This window comes from Coccinella septempunctata, chromosome 2, assembly GCF_907165205.1.
Source record: "Coccinella septempunctata chromosome 2, icCocSept1.1, whole genome shotgun sequence".
NCBI lineage: Eukaryota > Metazoa > Arthropoda > Insecta > Coleoptera > Coccinellidae > Coccinella > Coccinella septempunctata.
The window spans coordinates 11,646,696-11,665,944 of NC_058190.1; the positions used below are offsets into that span (position 1 = coordinate 11,646,696).

Below are 19,249 nucleotides of genomic sequence, written 5' to 3' on the forward strand. Positions count from 1 at the left end.
CTTTACTGTCAGTCATGGCGCGTTATAGCCCTTGGGGCAGAGAATAAGAGATACCGCTCGTAGTCAGTGAAATCCCGTAGTTGCGCTAAAAATAGACTTTTTCTTCGCTATCAGTCATGGTGCGTTATAGCCCTTGGGGTAGCGAATAAAAGTCTCGAACAGATCCGCCCTGTTGTGTTTCATTTCCGGAGAAATACAACTACATACCGATACCGTATAGCAAGTCCTTAGTATTCGTTCCGTCAGTTCTGGTTGGCGCATTTTTATTGAACCTTTAACTTTTCACTACACCCGGTATAAATTTCATAAAGTGCTCGTGACCGGATAGGATTTCCCGAATGTATGTTCGCTAATAGAATCACTCATATTTCATACCTACACATATCTCCCTTGTACATATAATTAGTTTCCGAAGGTGTGAATAAACTTTTACATAATTCGATTTTGACTTCTTTGTTGTCGCTACCACCCTAGACAACAGCGAGCTCTGTCTCCGGCTAGCAGCTACTCTGGTAGGTTTGCTATTCTTCCTATTGAAAAGAATAGCTGGCGCTCGAGATTAGGTTTCTCCGAGTAAACCACGTTACAAGCTTTTGATGATTCGATGAACCAACTGTAAACTTCCAAAGTAGATAGTTATATGGAGCCAACAAATGAAGGAAGTAAGTATATTATATTAGTGATGTATTAATAAGCAATGAATTTCTAGAATACCAATACTTATAAAAGGATTTTCTATAGCATTTGTCGTACTAGTACAAATTTATTATAACAATACTAGTGAATATTGCACATAAATAGATCTTTATTTTACTATTCGCTCTACATGTTTCGCTCTACTGAGGCATCTTCAGGAGCTCTGAAATTTGGGAATTAGTTTTTACACTAAGCTTTTACGGTTCTATACATACTCGTCCAAAGTTACAGATACCAAGCAACATACAATCTCTGGTCTCCTCGAACTGAATCAAAATTCATAAATGTTGAAACAAGTGATCAAGTCAACTGAAAATTTATACAAAGAAACTTTTTTTCGTTTTCAAAAAGATATCATCCACATACCTATAATACCTAAAGATGTGACGAATTATTGGTGCTCTTAGATTGGATAAGATCTGTTCTAAGTAATCCATAATAGGGATGATGGGGGGTGCTCGCATGAGTAATCCCTCTTCCAGTCTGTAATCTTGACTGTTGAACTGGCAGAAGTTTTGTTCTAGTGACAATTTAAGCATGTCTATGATGTCCTTCTTCAAATCGGAGTTGACACTTTTCTTCAACAGTTCTTTCTCTATTAATAGGATGCATTCCTTAGGAGGGATCGATGTAATCAGATTTTTTGCATCGAGGAAGATAAGCTTTGCATTATCCGGTATCTGCAAATCCTTCAATGATTCCGCCAATTGGCCACTGTTCTTTATGCTGTATTTGGGCTCAAATTCACTCAACTCCTTTAGTGCATCGTTCACAAATTTGCTGACCCTATAAGCAGGTGTGTTTGTGTAGCTCACAACAGGTCTTATTGGGATGTTGACCTTGTGCAGTTTTGGCAAACCATACAATTTGGGAACTCTTGGATTCGGATGGATTAAACTTTTATATTTACCAAATGTGTTCTCGAATTCTTCAGATATCTTGAAGTTTTTTATTCTATTGGTCAATTGGGATGTAGGGTTGTAATTCAATTTTACAAAGCCATTCTCCCTCATGAACTCCTCGACTTTTCTTATGTAGAGATTCCTTTCCAATATTACCATACAAGAACCTTTGTCCGCTCTTACCATAACTAGATCGTTATTTCTGATTTTCCTCTTAATACTATTGAGGTCTTTCTTCATCTCCAATATTTCACTACTTTGTTTTTTAATTCTTTTCCTCTCATTAAGGAAGATCGTCTTACAGTCAGTACGGATCTCGTTTTTAATGTTTATATCTAAACCTAATTTTTCCAGTACAGCATCCACACTCACTGCAAAAGTCTTCAACTACTTATTAGATTGGTTGGGTATAGAATATTTAAAGCCCGTTTGCAACAGCCGAGAATTCTCTAGAAAATTTACTCGAGATTTCATGCGCCGTGAATTTTGTACCGTAACATACGCACTTTCAGTAGAATTCTCTGTTGAGTTGCGTACTAAATAATCTCTGCCGTTTTCTTGCGAGAATTTTGTAGAGAATTCTCCAGAGAATTCTCGGCTGTTGCAAACGGGCTCAAGACACAAGTTTAAAACTTTTATTTTTCCTTCAGAAAAAGGTATTGACGAAAGATTTATTGTATTTGGATGGAAGTTGAAAGGAGGGTCTGTGTCTTCTCTAGTTGTTACCCCGTTCAGTCTATTTGCCTTCTCGACTCGTAGACGTTCCAGTTTTTTCTTCAGAATGTTAGTTTTCCTATTACTGAGCGTCTCAACTTTATAGTTAGCAAGGAATCAAAAGATGAATCAGAACAACTGTTTGAATGCCCAGGTTGAATCCCATCTGAACTACCTCCCCATTTTTAAATGTTTATTGTTACTTGTATCGGAACGCACCCGCCATATGACATACGTCATGTCATGTAATGTCAGTTTATGTCCATTTTATCGTTTACGACATATGAATATAGAAAAACCTTTTTGAAAACAGAAAAAATTTTCTTTGAATAAATTAGGAGTTGACTTGATCACTTGTTTCCACATCTATGAATTTTGATTCAGTTCGGGAAGACCACAGATTGTATGTTGCTTGGTATCTGTAAGTTTGGACGAGTATGTATAGAACCGTAAAAGCTTAGTGTAAAAATTAAGTCCCAAATTTCAGAGCTCCTGAAGATGCCTCAGTAAGGCGAAACATGTAGAGCGAATAGTAAAATAAAGATCCATTTATGTGCAATATCCTCTAGTATTATTATATTTTAAAATGGATTATGGCAAATTGGTTGGAAATTTATTATACATATATGGACGGCACGTCGAACATGGCCATTAAATACAGAAGACTTTCTATCAAAGTTTGCAACATAAAACTCAGTATCTGGTTAGAACTTGCATAAAGGAAGAGTTGATTCCTAGGTTTTGTAACTTTGAACTATCGAGAAAATTGAACTGTGAGGAAACTTGAAGAATTACGCAGTAATTCGCCTCAGTAAGGCGAAACATGTAGAGCTAATAGTAAAATAAAGATCCATTTATGTGCAAGATCCTCTAGTATTATTATATTTTAAAATGGATTATGGCCAATTGGTTGGAAATTTATCAAATTTATTATATTTATAATTATTGTTTATTTTTCAGTTGTTCATTTTTTATATGCAAGTGTGATTAACAGAACTTTTGTGATAACTGCATGCAATTCCCAGAACATCTTTGAATCAATTTTGAATCCTATTACTGTGATTATTATTCTACTACATTTCTTTCTTCAGGTAAAGGGTTTTCGGTACTGAGTAAATTGAAGTGTAAAAGAAAAATGCAGCCTAATCTAAGAGAGAAAAATCTTGTACGACATGTTACGCAAATGCAGGGACCGACTGAACCAAAAGAAGTATCAAATGAAAGGTTTCCAGGAAAGGTTAGATGCTGCACAAAAATTCATTTCATTTCATAAAATGCCAAATGATCAATCAAAAACTTCATTCAAAAGCCTGGAGACTCACATTAGATGAAAAAGTTCTTTCACTGGCTTGATACAAAGCTAGTCCCAAGGCATATCGACTTCTCTGCAAACTATTTTGCCTACCTTCTGCGAGAACATTGTCACGGCTGCTGGAAAAATTAATTTTCAATCCTGGTGTGAATGGTCATATATTCCAGCAACTTAAGGAAAGTGTTTGTCAAATGAAATCTCGTAAAGATAGAGTTTGTGCCCTTATCTTTGACGAATTTTCATTGGCAACCAACTTGATTTATGATAGAGTTGCTGATAAAATTGTCGGTCTACAGGACGATGGGACAGAAAGGATGGCAAGGTTGATCATGCAAATGTTTTTTAAGGGATTGCAGACAGTACAAGCAACCCCTTGCCTTCACTTTCAGCCAGGGCCCTATGAAGTCTGTGGATTTGAAAAATATGGTGAAAGTTTTGATTGAAAAACGTCAAAGTATAGGTTTGGATTTTATAGTCACCATATTTGACCAAGGGACAAATAATCAGGCTGCCATAAAATTATTATTAGAAGAAAGAAAAGAATTCAGTAGTAACCTCAGGTGAGTATGTAGAGTTTTTATTTCGCCAATCTTTCAACAATCCATTTTTCTTAATGCCTCGTCTCTGTGAGAGGAGACATCTGTCTAGATACTTAAAGAATGTGCTGAAATCTAACTTTAATTTTCAAATTTGAAAATGCCCATCCCATGGGCTAGATGAAGTATTGTGTTCAACTATAGTTAGATGTTCTCTATTCTAGTGGTGTCGACAGGTTACCCGGATTGCGAATTGAACCGATAAAAACATTTCCAACTTTTTCAAGTTTTTGTTGGTAAATCGCAATCCAGACATGATAGATCCCATAAAGTTACAAGCAAAAAATATTTTTGAGAAAAAAAACACAAGTCTTTGGGCAACTAAATTTTTCTTTTACAAAATATTCATCCATTCTTCATGAGCTTTGGCATGCTGTTTCCAATTTCTATGGCCTACTCCCAGAAAACATTGTGTCTTGTTTGGATAATGTTGAAGATTTTTGGACATATAATAATTTCACTTTAATTTTTTTTTATGTGTATATATTTATTTATTATTATTATTATTTATTCATTTTTAATTTCAATTTTATGCTTTATGAGCAGGCATTAGTTGTGTTGTTCTAATGAGGTCAAATGAGACCGAAAGCATGGACAGCATACACTTTTTCACAACAAAATTGTAGTATTTATTATAACTATTTCAATATTTATAGCTCTTGATATTGCAGATTGGCATATAATGATTAAATTGCATATTTGATTTTTTTTTGTATTGATAGATTTTTAATTTCAATTTCATTTCCTATGAACAATATTATTATTGTTTATTATAATTATTGTGACCCTATTGAAATTTTACCTCTGCTCCTATATTCATTGTCATAATTATAGCTTATGTATTTCCATATTTTTTTTCCTATGGTGAAAATATCAATATATGTTGTAACCAGTCCGGCCCTTGCGGTCGGACCTTTCGAGAACCAGGGCGGTCGCTTCCTTCTGGAAGAATCGCTCATTGCGTAGCGGAGGACCTTCGTATGAGCAAAGGAATAGCCAGAGTATTCAGAAATAAATTTGGACGTCAGGAACAACTATTGCGACAGCAGCCAAGAATCGGGAAAGTTTTGAAATTGAAGGCTGAAGGTCGGTTCATTTATTACTTAGTCACAAAGCAACATTCCTATCAGAAGCCAACCTATCAGAATCTATGGACGCCACTGCATAGCTTGAAAGAAGACCTTCAACGCTTTGGGGTTAGGAAATTAGCTGTTCCCAAGCTCGGTTGTGGATTGGACCAGCTAAATTGGCGAGTTGTGCGAAGCATGCTGGAGGTGGTATTTCAGGGGACTGGTATACGGATCCTGGTGTGCAGTTTCAACCCAAAGCAGGCCAGGGAGCCTGGAAAAACTGTGGAGTGCTACTTCCATCAGAATGGCTACTGTAGGAATGGTGATGAGTGCAAGTTTCGCCACGGTCCTCGGAGAAATTCGCTAAATCTGTTCTGGGACAGAACAGGCTTAAGGAGGGGACAGTGTAACCAGTCCGGCCCTTGCGGTCGGACCTTTCGAGAACCAGGGCGGTCGCTTCCTTCTGGAAGAATCGCGAAAGGTTCGCGAAGGTACCTGAATGTTTCCGGCGCCTATATAAGCCCAGCGGAGGAGCAGGTAGGAAGTACAAGTACAGTTACAGTGCAAGCGACTAGTGGAAATAAACAAGAGTAGAAATAAATAGTAGTGTAATAGTTAGTTTGTGAGTTATATGTGTATTAAGTGTTAATAAATAATTTCAATAAGTTGGACGTTTTAATTAAGCGAAGAAAACGTTACAACGTATATTTTTCATGAGAAAAGTTTTATTTCACCTTAAAATTCGTTTTAGACGTCGATAGAATAATATTTATTATTAATATTATTCTATCGACATCTAAAACAATTTAAATTTCGCGCCAGGCGATTTCAGTTTTCTGTTATACCGACATTACTCCCGGTTAGTTGAGTGGTAGCCGCATGAGGGCGCCGAGGATAAACTGTATTTCTCACCGCAGAACCTGAGTGTCAGATCTATTCTACTCTGTAATCCGTGAAGAGAATGAATTAAAAATGGCGGAAACTCGACCATGTGACATCTTGTAGAGGGGGCTGCGCCGTCGCTGCTGTCAAGTGTAACTTCTTTGAGAGTTACCAGTGGCGTCGTTGAGGAGGGGCTGAATTTTCAACAAATACACTGGTCAATACATCAGTTAACCAGAAAATAAATCGTACCTGAAAGTCATGCCTATGCGAAATAACCCTGATATTACTTTCTCAAATGGTCGGTACAGAGTACGGCGGTAGCGGTCAGAAGATGAGTGCCAACAGTTTTGCTTCCTTGCCCTAGCTTCCTGACATAGATTACAGAGTAGAATAGATCTGACACTCACGTTCTACGGTGAAAAATACAGTTTATCCCGCCCTCAACGCCCCCATGCGGTTGCCACCCAACTAACCGGGAGTAATGTCGGTATAACAGGAAACTGCAATCGCATGGCGCGAAATTTAAATTAGCCCATTCACTGGTGTTTTAGACGTCGATAGAATAATATGGATTATTAGGGCGAATTTTAAGGAGAAATGAAACTTCCCATGAAAAATATACATATATTGATATTTCCAGCACAGGAAAAAAAAATGGAAATACATAAGCTATAATTATGGCAATGAATATATGAGCAGAGGTAAAATGTCAATAGGGTCACATATCTCCGTAAGACAATAATTATAATAAACAGTAATAATATTGTTCATAGGAAATGAAGTTGAAATCAAAAATCTATCAATACAAAAAAAAATTAAATATGCAATTTAATTATTATATACCACTCTGCAATATCAAAAGCTATAAATATTGAAATAATTATAATAAATACTACAATTTTGTTGTGAAAAAGTAGATGCTGTCCATGTTTCGGTCTCATTTGACCTAATCAGAACAACACAACTAATGCCTGCTTATAAAGCATAAAATTGACAATAATTATAATAAATACTACAATTTTGTTGTGAAAAAGTAGATGCTGTCCATGCTTTCGGTCCCATTTGACCTCATCAGAACAACACAACTAAAGCCTGCTAATAAAGCATAAAATTAAAAATATTAAATACATTAACATAAAAAAAATGCAGTTGAAATTATTATATGTTCAGAAATCTTCAACATTATCCGAACAGGACACAATGTTTGTTGGGAGTCAGCCATAGAAATCAAAAACAGCATGCCAAAGCTTAGAATGCATGAATAATTTGGAAAAGAAAAAAAAAAGTTGCCAAAGACCTATGTGGATTTTATATTTTCCTGCAGGAAAGATTTCAAAGTGTCCAAACAACGACTCCCTGTTTTATCTTCCTCACAGTTAGATCCCTAGGAATGCACTGACATGAAATTATTAATAACTAAAGTTTTGAATGATGAAATAAAGTGTTCAACATTTGGGTTAGTATTCTTTACTCCATGTGCTCTAATGTACCCAAAAAAGTTTACTAAACAATCTTGATTGAAAGCCCCAGTGAGAATATATTTAAAGTGATAATCATTGAACAGTTTTTGCCTAAGGTAAAGGAATGCTTCCAATGTTGTCACTATATTCTTCAAAGTGGGCACCACAATGGATCTTTTCTTTCGAGGGCAATAAAATGAAATACTGTTGGAAATTTGTATCGCCTGCACCCAACATTGTGTTCCGTTTGAATACTAACCTTCCTCTTTGAGATCCGTACTGACTGTAAGACGCTCTTCCTTAATGAGAGGAAAAGAGTTAAAAAACAAAGTAGTGAAATATTGGAGATGAAGAAAGACCTCAATAGTATTAAGAGGAAAATCAGAAATAACGATCTAGTTATGGTAAGAGCGGACAAAGGTTCTTGTATGGTAATATTGGAAAGGAATCTCTACATAAGAAAAGTCGAGGAGTTCATGAGGGAGAATGGCTTTGTAAAATTGAATTACAACCCTACATCACAATTGACCAATAGAATAAAAAACTTCAAGGTATCTGAAGAATTCGAGAACACATTTGGTAAATATAAAAGATTAATCCATCCGAATCCAAGAGTTCCCAAATTGTATGGTTTGCCAAAACTGCACAAGGTCAACATCCCAATAAGACCTGTTGTGAGCTACACAAACACACCTGCTTACAGGGTCAGCAAATTTGTGAACGATGCACTAAAGGAGTTGAGTGAATTGGAGCCCAAATACAGCATAAAGAAAAGTGGCCAATTGGCGGAATCATTGAAGGATTTGCAGATACCGGATAATGCAAAACTTATCTCCCTCGATGCAAAAAATCTGATTACATTGATCCCTCCTAAGGAATGCATCCTATTAATAGAGAAAGAACTGTTGAAGAAAGGTGTCAACTCCGATTTAAAGAAGGACATCATAGACATGCTTAAATTGTCACTAAAACAAAACTTCTGCCAGTTCAACAATCAAGATTACAGACTGGAAGAGGGATTACCCATGGGAGCACCCCATCATCCCTATTATCAGAGTTCTTTATGGATTAAATAGAACAGATCTTATTCAATCTAAGAGCACCAATAATCCGTCACATCTTTAGGTATTATAGGTACGTGGATGATATCCTGATAATATTCACTGGCAGCACAGATCTTATATGGGTTTTGCTAGAGTTGTTTAATTCGATACATAAGAACATCTAGTTCACGTTGGACTTCTTAGACGTTCTTAGACCTCATACTAACATTAGAGAACAACAGGATATTCATGGATATTTATAGAAAGGACTCCCAAACTGTGACAGTTATCAACAAGAGTTCCAACCACCCAGCATGTCACAAAAATGCTGTTTTGAATGCTTATGTATATACACAGACTGCTGAGTTTGCCTGTAGATAGAAACAAATTTTACAGAGAATTGGAAATAATTAAATATATTGCAAAAGCAAATGGCTACGGCCCAGATTTGGTCGACAAACTCTTAATGAAAAAGTTTATCAAACTTCACAATAGGACAAATGATCCGGTTTCATCTGTAGATGAGAAACATAATTAATGAGAAGAGGTTTTCGTTGCCGTTCTATGGGAACATGTGCTATTCTGTTGCCAAAGTTTTCAAAAGACATGGCATAGAGATTGTTTTCAAGGCCAACAATTGTTTGTACAGTCAGCTTCTGAACTGCAAGGATAAAACCCCGATACTTGAATGGGAAGAATGGGGTATATAGACTAAATTGTAAAACTTCCGATAAGTTTTACATAGGGTTAACATGTAGAGCCATTGGCGTCAGAACGGCGGAATATGTCAGAAACAGCAACGACAAAAGTGCGTTTGGAAAACACCTTAAGGATAGCCAACATGAATTTAACAAGGAAGAAAACGTCACGCTCTTACACAATTTGGACAAAGGCAATGAGTTAGATTTAATGGAAATTTACGAGATAGCAAGGAATCAAAAGATGAATCAAAACAACTGTTTGAACTCTGCTTCGCATCGTTCGGGCAACGGCAGTTTCGTGCGGGCAAGTATCACTTTCCGCACTTGATAGGAAAATAACTATTCTTTGTATAAATTGGCAGTTGACTTGATCACTTGTTTCAACATTTATGAATTTTGATTCAGTTCGGGGAGACCAGATATTCTATGTTGCTTGGTATCTGTAAATTTGGACGAGTATGTATAGAACCGTAAAAGCTTAGTGTAAAAACTAATTCCCAAATTTCAGAGCTCCTGAAGATGCCTCAGTAAGGCGAAACATGTAGAGCGAATAGTAAAATAAAGATCTATTTATGAGCAATATTCTCTAGTATTATTATAATAAATTTGTACTAGTATGACAAATGCTATAGAAAATCCTTTCATAAGTATTGGTATTCTAGAAATTCATTGCTTATTAATACATCACAAATATAATATACTTACTTCCTTCATTTCTAGACTGCAAGTAACTATCTACTTTGGAAGTTGACGGTTGGTTCATTGAATCATTAAAAGCTGTAGGGACCCCTTTAAGAGATAAGTTATTAAATTTTCTATTAAGGAGACATGGAACATGTATTATCATCAAATATTCGATAAAATATCCTGTCATATTTCATATTATCCTGATTCTACCGAAGTACCTCTCAGAAGCTCTGTGGCTTGTACGAGTTCGGAAAATCAGTTGTGTTCTGTTCAAGAAAATCATTGCTCATTAATACATCACTAATATTATATACTTACTTCCTTCATTTGTTGATTGCATATAACTATCTACTTTGGAAGTTGACAGTTGGTTCATTGAATCATCAAAAGCTGTAGAGACCCCTTTAAAAGATAAGTAATTCAATTTTCTATTAAGGAGACATGAAACATGTGTAATCATTAAATATTCAAAGTAATTTAACTCCCAATATATCGTACAATTAGAATAAGGGGTTATGGGAATGGATGAAAAAATTTTCTGATCTTCTCTTTTATTCCATCAGTCGACGTTTCGGTCCAGGTATGGACCTTCCTCAGGACTCTAAAATTACATTAAAATGGTAACAAATCTCACATGGACAAAAAAAAACTCACCGGAAAACAGACAGTTATTAGATAACAAATTTAACATCGGTTGACAGAACTAAAATCAAAACAAGCAGGCATCAACTAATATGAGCAAAAAGTCTAGAATCGACACAATTGTTCTTCTATTCAATAATCGTCCAAAAATCCTTCTTTTAGTCACGTCAAATACATTAACAACCTCTTCCAACTTATATAGGCAGAAATGCAACCGCTTTAGTTCGCCCTTCAGCCGGTGCGATTACTTTGGGGCGCTAGCGTCGAGTCGTGTTACTATAGAAATCAAAAATAATATCTTTGATAGAAAACCTACATAGATTTTCAATCTATGAAATACTGTTCTGATGACAGATTTATTTTGGCGAAGTTTTTCCAAGAAATGTTCTTATTTTTTCAATAGTTTGTTTGACTAGTGGGAATCATATACGTTCTTCTAGTTCCGTTTCTTGCTTTACTGGTAAGTGATTGGTTTTTTGATAATTATGTTTGTGCATGAAGCTTGGAATTTGTCTGCTCACCGTTGGCTTGAGAAAGTATAAGTTCTTCAAAGAAAAATTGTATTTTAACAAGTTTAAAGTTGACTTGGTTTAAGGCCTGCTGTTCGATGAGACCGCTGTCGCCAAAATCACTCCAACTCAATCGTGGCTATTCTTTAGATCTCATAACAGGCCGCTTGGCCACAAGGAGTGCTTTTTGGGTTGTCGAAAAAGTTGGAAAGTATGATTCTATATCATATTGGTTCAAAAAATAATACCATTGAGTTTGAATACGACCAAATTGAATACCCAAAGTTCATACAAAACCAAGCGTTATTCTTATGTAAATCCTACTAATTTGAGATGAAGTACAATTTTGCAACTGAGTACCTACTTATTTATGGATGTATTTTCAGTATTTGAAAACTCAACATTCCTTCAACAAATTTTTCTCAAAAATGGTTTACCAGAAGAAACAGAGAGTTTACCGAAGAGAAGACTTCGAATATCCAGTCAACAGGAGCAATTACAAGATTACCTATAATTCATTGCTGGTTTACTGTAATAGTTATGTCGTTATATTCCTAACAATATTATTTTCTGCAGAACAACTTCTTAGAGATATGGTTTAAGGGTTAATAAAAATTCCGCTCCTTCCTAAACTGCTCTTATTTTATTTTGCAATAATTTGTACTTGAATACTTTTACAACACCCCCTGCAATGCAGTCGTTTCATTAGGTGGTACCTTTTTAGTTCCATGGTGGGTAATTTCAGTCTTCAATTTTAATTGTTTCTGTACCTACAATTCAATAGTTGAAAAAAAATCACGATTCATTTTTCAATCAACAAAGTCATCGATTTATCTGTACCTAATGTAGTATCTTTAATTTTTTTGCAAATTAATGAAATAGTTTCATTTGTGAATTACAAGTAGGACGACGCAAAGTCTACTGGGGTTCAAAATTTCAAATCGAATGAATAGGTTTTGGCCCGCCACCTACGACCGATGCCGCAGAGCATTAGTTCCGATTTCCGTCGGTGCGATTTTGGAGCAGCGCTGTTGTAGTGCCTAGAAATCATAGATTACAAACAGTGTCAATAAATATAGTACGGGAGTCGGACTTCTTTTCTTTTGGTATTTCTATGACATTAATCAATGTCAAAAGCCACAGAATACAATACACAAAAATACAATTTTCAGGTTGACACAATGACGTCTGAAACCACAGAGCTCCCATCATTCCCTGGCCTCAGTACTCCTCTCTCCCCGGACAGCTGGTCAATACTTAGTAAAAATGCATAAATATTGCTAATCCCTTCGATGTCCCTTCTGTAATTCATCGAATTACTATGTCGTTTAATGTGACACATCTCCAAAAAGGTCCGCTTCCTGAGATTGTTTTCACATTCCAACACTTTCGCTGCGTTGTAATTCATTTGATGGCCACTACTTCTCACATGTTCTGCCAGGGCACATGCCTTGCTTGGATTCTTAACATCACTCTTATGTTGTGTGAGTCTCTTCTTCAATTGTTGAGATGTCTGTCCAACGTAAATTTCACCACAAGATGCATATGGAACACCATACACTACCCCACTCATCTTAAGCACATCCATCTTGTCTTTGACCCTGCTGAATAATTTCTTGACCCTGAAATCATTTCTTGCCAATTCTTTTATTGTGTCCGTCTTAAGCAACTTCACCAATGACCCAGTTACACCTTCTATCAGAGGAATAGACGAAAACTTCAAACCATCTCTTCTGAGTTCCAAAGTGGCGGAGGCGCTCTCCACTGTAGGCACAACACCATCAGACATTCCTGCTGAATAATTTCTTGACCCTGAATTCATTTCTTGCCAACACTTTCATTGTGTCCGTCTTAAGCAACTTCACCAATGACCCGGTTACACCTTCTATCAGAGGAATAGACGAAAACTTCAAACCATCTCTTCTGAGTTCCAAAGTGGCGTAGGTGCTCTCCACTGTAGGCACAACACCATCAGACATCAGGTCGTAGACGACCTGATCACTGCTGTTCCAAAGGATCAAGTGGCTTACACCCTCCAGAAATTTAACGAATGTGATGAGTTTATCAAGTTCACCCTTGAGGAGGAAACATTGGGCAGTGTTCCCTTCTTGGACACCAAGGTCATCAGAACAAATGATAATAACATTATACTAGACTGGTATAGAAAGCCCACGAGTTCAGGCCGTTACATCCATTTTCTGTCAAATCACCCTTCCAAACAGAAGATCAACTTGATTCTAGGACTAAAAAGCCGCATTGAAAGAATAGTACACCCAACGAAACGAGAGGCCAACTTGAATGTCCTTTTTCAGTTAATGAGGAATAATGGATATCCGAGGGGACTACTTTCACGGTTAATTTACAACTCATCGCCCTCTGGACAGCCACAGAGGGTAAGGGAAGGAATGTCTGATGGTGTTGTGCCTACAGTGGAGAGCGCCTCCGCCACTTTGGAACTCAGAAGAGATGGTTTGAAGTTTTCGTCTATTCCTCTGATAAAAGGTGTAACTGGGTCATTGGTGAAGTTGCTTGAGACAGACACAATAAAAGTGTTGGCAAGAAATGATTTCAGGGTCAAGAAATTATTCAGCAGGGTCAAAGACAAGATGGATGTGCTTAAGATGAGTGGGGTAGTGTATGGTGTTCCATGTGCATCTTGTGGTGAAATTTACGTTGGACAGACATCTCAACAATTGAAGAAGAGACTCACACAACATAAGAGTGATGTTAAGAATCCAAGCAAGGCATGTGCCCTGGCAGAACATGTGAGAAGTAGTGGCCATCAAATGAATTACAACGCAGCGAAAGTGTTGGAATGTGAAAACAATCTCAGGAAGCGGACCTTTTTGGAGATGTGTCACATTAAACGACATAGTAATTCGATGAATTACAGAAGGGACATCGAAGGGATTAGCAATATTTATGCATTTTTACTAAGTATTGACCAGCTGTCCGGGGAGAGAGGAGTACTGAGGCCAGGGAATGATGGGAGCTCTGTGGTTTCAGACGTCATTGTGTCAACCTGAAAATTGTATTTTTGTGTATTGTATTCTGTGGCTTTTGACATTGATTAATGTATTTGACGTGACTAAAAAAAGGATTTTTGGACGATTATTGAATAGAAGAACAATTGTGTCGATTCTAGACTTTTTCGCTCATATTAGTTGATGCCTGCTTGTTTTGATTTTAGTTCTGTCAACCGATGTTAAATTTGTTATCTAATAACTCTCTGTTTTCCGGTGAGTTTTTTTTTGTCCATGTGAGATTTGTTACCATTTTAATGTAATTCTAGAGTCTTGAGGAAGGTCCATACCTGGACCGAAACGTCGACTGATGGAATAAAAGAGAAGATCAGAAAATTTTTTCATCCATTCCCATAACCCCTTATTCTAATTGTATCATTAAATATTCAATAAAATATCCTCTCATAACTAAAAATACCTGTTCAAGAAAATCATTGCTCATTAATACATCACTTATATTATATACTTACTTCCTTCATCCTGGCCTTGGGGTGAACTACCAACCAACGACAACCTAAAAGGGATAAAATCCCACCCATCACGATGATGGGTACATCAGATTGGGTAGAGATCTTAAAAGCTCTCTATACCAAGAAATTCAGCTATAACCGGGCTACTGTAGTGAAAGACGGAATCAAGATTATAGCCACATCTGTAGATGACTACAGAAAAATAACTAAATTCTTCGACCAACTTGGAAAGGAGTATTTCACATACCAGATGGAAGAGGAAAAGGAAATTTACGCCGTCATTAGGCATCTTCCAATAGACGCAGATCTGGAATTGATTAAAAATGACCTGAAATTCCAGGGAATCGATGATGCTGAGGTGTCTAAAATGATATCAAACAAAACGAAACAGCCGATACCATTATATCTGGTTAAAACCCAAAAGAAGGAGATAATCGACATCCAACGACTCTACAACATTTGTATTACAGTCGAACCAAAAAAGAAGGCTGTTGAAGCCATTTCGATGACGCATTTTTATGGTTCATTTGATCACTTGATATTAATGATATTTTTATGTATTTAAAAAGTAGTCTAGAAAATAGTTATCGATTGAAATTTATTTTGGGAGGATTTTGCATCTCTTCATAAACTTTTTAGGGTTTTCACTCCCAATCTCTGAAACAAAATCAATTAAAAATGAAATCAACGATTTGCTGTGTGTTGACAATTAATGTCAGACAAAAAGCGACAATTCAGAAGATTTTTAAAAAGTAGATTTTTTCGTCTGATGAAGGAGTCTGATATAGACTCCGAAACGTCACAAAGAATTATAATTTCAATGTTTTTTATTTTGAGTTCATTGTCAGGCAACAATTTTTTCTAGTTAATTTGCTCTTGACAAATTAGTGCAAGAATTTACGCAGGAGCAAATCGTTGATTTCATTTTTAATTGATTTTGTTTCAGAGATTGGGAGTGAAAACCCTAAAAAGTTTATGAAGAGATAGAAAATAGTTGTAATTTTTTTTTTGATTGATTGTCAAAAGAAGGCAGGAAAATAAATAATTGTGAAAATCGTATTTTACTTGCTTTATAAACTGTTAAAAATTCGTACAGTTTATTGTGGTCCTTCGTAAAAAGTATACTGAACTGCGCTATGGTGAAGAAAGAAAATGGAGAAGCAGCTCTTCGAAGAAGTTTGAGAGTACACAAGGGTATTCCACCGATTCGATTAGGTGCAGATGTTGGCAAGAGCGGACTGGTCTCGGGGAACATGAGTGATAAAATGTTGTCTAGGAATGGCCAGAATTATGAAGCTGAAAGGGCAAATCTGTTGATTTGAATCAGTTGGTGGTGAGTCCATTAGATCCATTGTTAGAAAAAGGTTCTGTAGTTCAGAAGAAAACAGAAAACAATCATGAAGGGAGTAAAAATGTGGATGATACATATTCAAACTATGGTTCAAAAAGTAATAAATAAAGAGTAAGAAGCACTACGTCAAGACTGAATTTGGAAATGGAAGCTCTACGGTTGAAAGAAAGGTTCGAAAATGAGGAGTGCATGGAACGATTGCGAATGATTCAAAGTAAAAAAGAAATAGCTTTCAAGGAATTGGAGCTGAAGCTGAAAATGTTCGAAGAGGAAGGTGTCACTGATGATGGTTTACAAGTCAATACGTCTGAAAGAAGTATGTATAGAGATCAAGATCAGGTGAGAAATTGGATACGTAAATGTGATCCTGACCGAGTGGCAAATTCTGAAAGGAAACCAGATCCAGTCTTTCCTTGGGAAGGAAAGTTTGAAGAGAGGTCTGATGCTTTTTTAAATATAGTAGAACAATGCACTAAAAACACAGAAAATGTAACAAAAATACTAGAACGTCAAAAACTAAAAGAGCTACCTTTGTTTTCAGGAGAGCTCACAGAGTGGCCTCTTTTCTTTAGCGAATTTAAGAGATCTTCTGAGGTTTATGGTTTGAATGATTACGATAATTTATTGAGGTTGGATAGGAGTTTGAAAGGCAAAGCACGTGAAACTATCAAACCACTTCTGAGTTCACCTGAAAATGTAAGCAAAATTATGAAAATGTTAGAAATGAACTTTGGCAGGGCTGATTGGATAATATTGAGTTTAATGGAAAAGGTGAAAAAATTTGGGTTTGTCAAAGAAGATAAATTAGATGTTTGCATTGCATTTTCGAATGCTATTAATAATTTAGTTACGACTATGAGAAATATTAATTGCACAATTGTTCAATCCAGAACTTATGGCAATAATTGTAGAGAAGCTTGCCCCGATACAGAAGTACAATTGGGGTAAGTGCAAGTTGCAAAGAGACAAAGAGGGATTACCAACTTCGTTAGAAGACTTCGCGGCATGGTATGAGGATGAAATAGGAGCAGTGGCATCGATTTCTAATCCAATTTCAAAATCAAAGGTGAACTTTAAGAAAGAAACAATTTTCACTTTGAAAAATAAGTCTGACAAAATTTTCGACAAAAAATCATGTCCAGTCTGTAAAGAAGACGGACATAATGTGGGGAATTGTAAAACATTCCTCGAAAAAACAATTGTAGCACGCAGAAAAGCTGCTTCAGACCTTCTTGTTTATGTTTAGGACATAGTTATAAACGCTGTTATAAGAAGACGAGATGTGGCGTGAACGGATGTTCTGGAAAACATCATCATTTGGTCCACCTGGCGGTACCTCCGAATGAAGAAACGTTGGCCCACGAAAATTCATCCTTCTGTGGCAAGCTGTCAACAGAGAAGCAGTCTGTTCTTCTGAGAATAGCAGCCGTTGTTCTTCGAGGACCGAGCAAGGAAGTGACAACTTTCGCTCTTTTTGATGAGGGCTCGACCTGCTCTTTGGTAGAAGAACAGCTAGCCAGTGAGTTGGAATTGTCAGTTCCTATAGTTCCCGTGTGCTTTCAGTGGACAAACCAGGTAACTCATTATGAAGATAATTCGAGAAAAGTTTCTGTCGAAATATCCGGAGGAATTAAGTTGAAACAAAATTTTTATAAAATAAGGAATTTGAGAACTGTCAAAGACCTTGAATTGCCTCAGCAGAACGTAGACATTGATGAATTAATGGAAAAATATCCGTACTTAGATCAAGAAGTCTTGAATTCCTTAAATAATGCAAAGCCTAGAATTTTATTAGGACAAGATAATTGTGGTTTAATTATTCCTCGCCAAATTATACAACCTATATTATCAAAATCAAAATTGGGATGGACAATTCATGGACCAGTTACTGAAAAATTATCTTCAATTTCTGGAAATTCCTCCGTGAATATCAACTTCTGTGGTTGTTGTTCATGTGATGAATTAGAAATCGTAGTGAAAAATAGTTTTAAATATGAGGATTATGGCAGGAAACCAGGGGATAGTTACTGATTAGATGACAAGAAAGCTTTGGAAATCATGGAATATACTTCGATTTATAATGGAACTCGGTTTGAAATAGGTCATTTATATGAAACAAAAGACGTAACCTTTCCCGATAGTAAAATTATGGCTTTAAAACGCTTAGCATGTATGGAAAGAAAGATGGATAGAGACGAAAACTTCGCTTTACAATATATAAACAAAATCGAGGAGTATGAACGCAAAGGTTATGCAAAGAAATTAGAGGATCATGAAGTGACAGAAACTCCGAAGGACTGGTATCTCCCACATTACCCACGTTACAGTCTCAACGATTTCCTCTTTCAGATTTCGTTCCATCTGTAGTTTCAGTTCTGTGGCGGTTTCGACAAGGAAAAATAGCGTTTAGTGCTGATATCGCGGAAATGTTCCATCAAGTCGTCATTCGGCAAGAGGACAGGTGCAGTCAACGATTTTTTTGGCGAGGAAGGGATCGAGTAGGCGAGCCATCGGTGTATCAGATGAATGTCATGATTTTTGGTGCGATCTCCTCTCCATCTAAGGCTCAATTCATAAAAAATAAAAATGCAGATTTATGTGAGGAGGAGTTCACAAACATAGGAAGAGCTATCAAGCGACAACACTACGTAGACGACTATCTGGATTCTTGTGACTCTGAAGATGAAGCAATTCAGTTGGTGAGAAATGTTATCCTAGTTCATAAGAAAGGTGGCTTCGAAATAACGAAATGGATAAGTAACTCTCAAAAGGTTTTAAAAACAATACCAGAAAATTTGAAAACTGATTCTTCCTCTAAAAAAATTGATTTTGAAAAGATAGAACGCGTTTTAGGACTCAACTGATCTCCTCAAACAGACGCGTTTGTTTTCAATTTCAATTTTAAAAAATTGCCTGAAGAATTGTATAATGGGAAAAAGATTCCAACAAAACGAGAAGTTTTAAGGCTGGTTATGTCCGTTTTTGACCCTTCAGGATTTTTGAGTTGTTTTATGGTGAAAGCTCGAATTTTGATTCATAATATCTGGAAAATCGGTATAGAATGGGATATAGAAATTCCGGAGGATCTTTTTCATTTTTGGAAGAAATGGATTCATGAATTAAATTCCTTTGTGCCAATCAAAATTAGACGACCATACTTTCCTTCATTTCCTTCATTATCCCTGCAA

The 19,249-nt window shown here is 36.4% G+C and overlaps 2 protein-coding genes across 2 annotated transcripts; one reads left to right on the forward strand and one right to left on the reverse strand.

The window, feature by feature from the left end:
- Window positions 1-1,013: 1,013 nt before the first annotated feature.
- Window positions 1,014-1,838, reverse strand: LOC123306974. The gene has a single exon (XM_044889175.1). It carries the CDS (start codon window positions 1,836-1,838, stop codon window positions 1,014-1,016), a length of 825 nt encoding a protein of 274 aa, XP_044745110.1.
- A 6,144-nt stretch (window positions 1,839-7,982) lies between these two features.
- On the forward strand, window positions 7,983-8,711 carry LOC123306975. Its single transcript, XM_044889176.1, has one exon. It carries the CDS (start codon window positions 7,983-7,985, stop codon window positions 8,709-8,711), a length of 729 nt encoding a protein of 242 aa, XP_044745111.1.
- Window positions 8,712-19,249: the final 10,538 nt, after the last annotated feature.

Coding starts and splice junctions, on each gene's coding strand:
- LOC123306974 (XM_044889175.1), bottom strand. CDS start 1,838: ATGAAGAAAGACCTCAATAGTATTAAGAGGAAAATCAGAAATAACGAT.
- LOC123306975 (XM_044889176.1), top strand. CDS start 7,983: ATGAAGAAAGACCTCAATAGTATTAAGAGGAAAATCAGAAATAACGAT.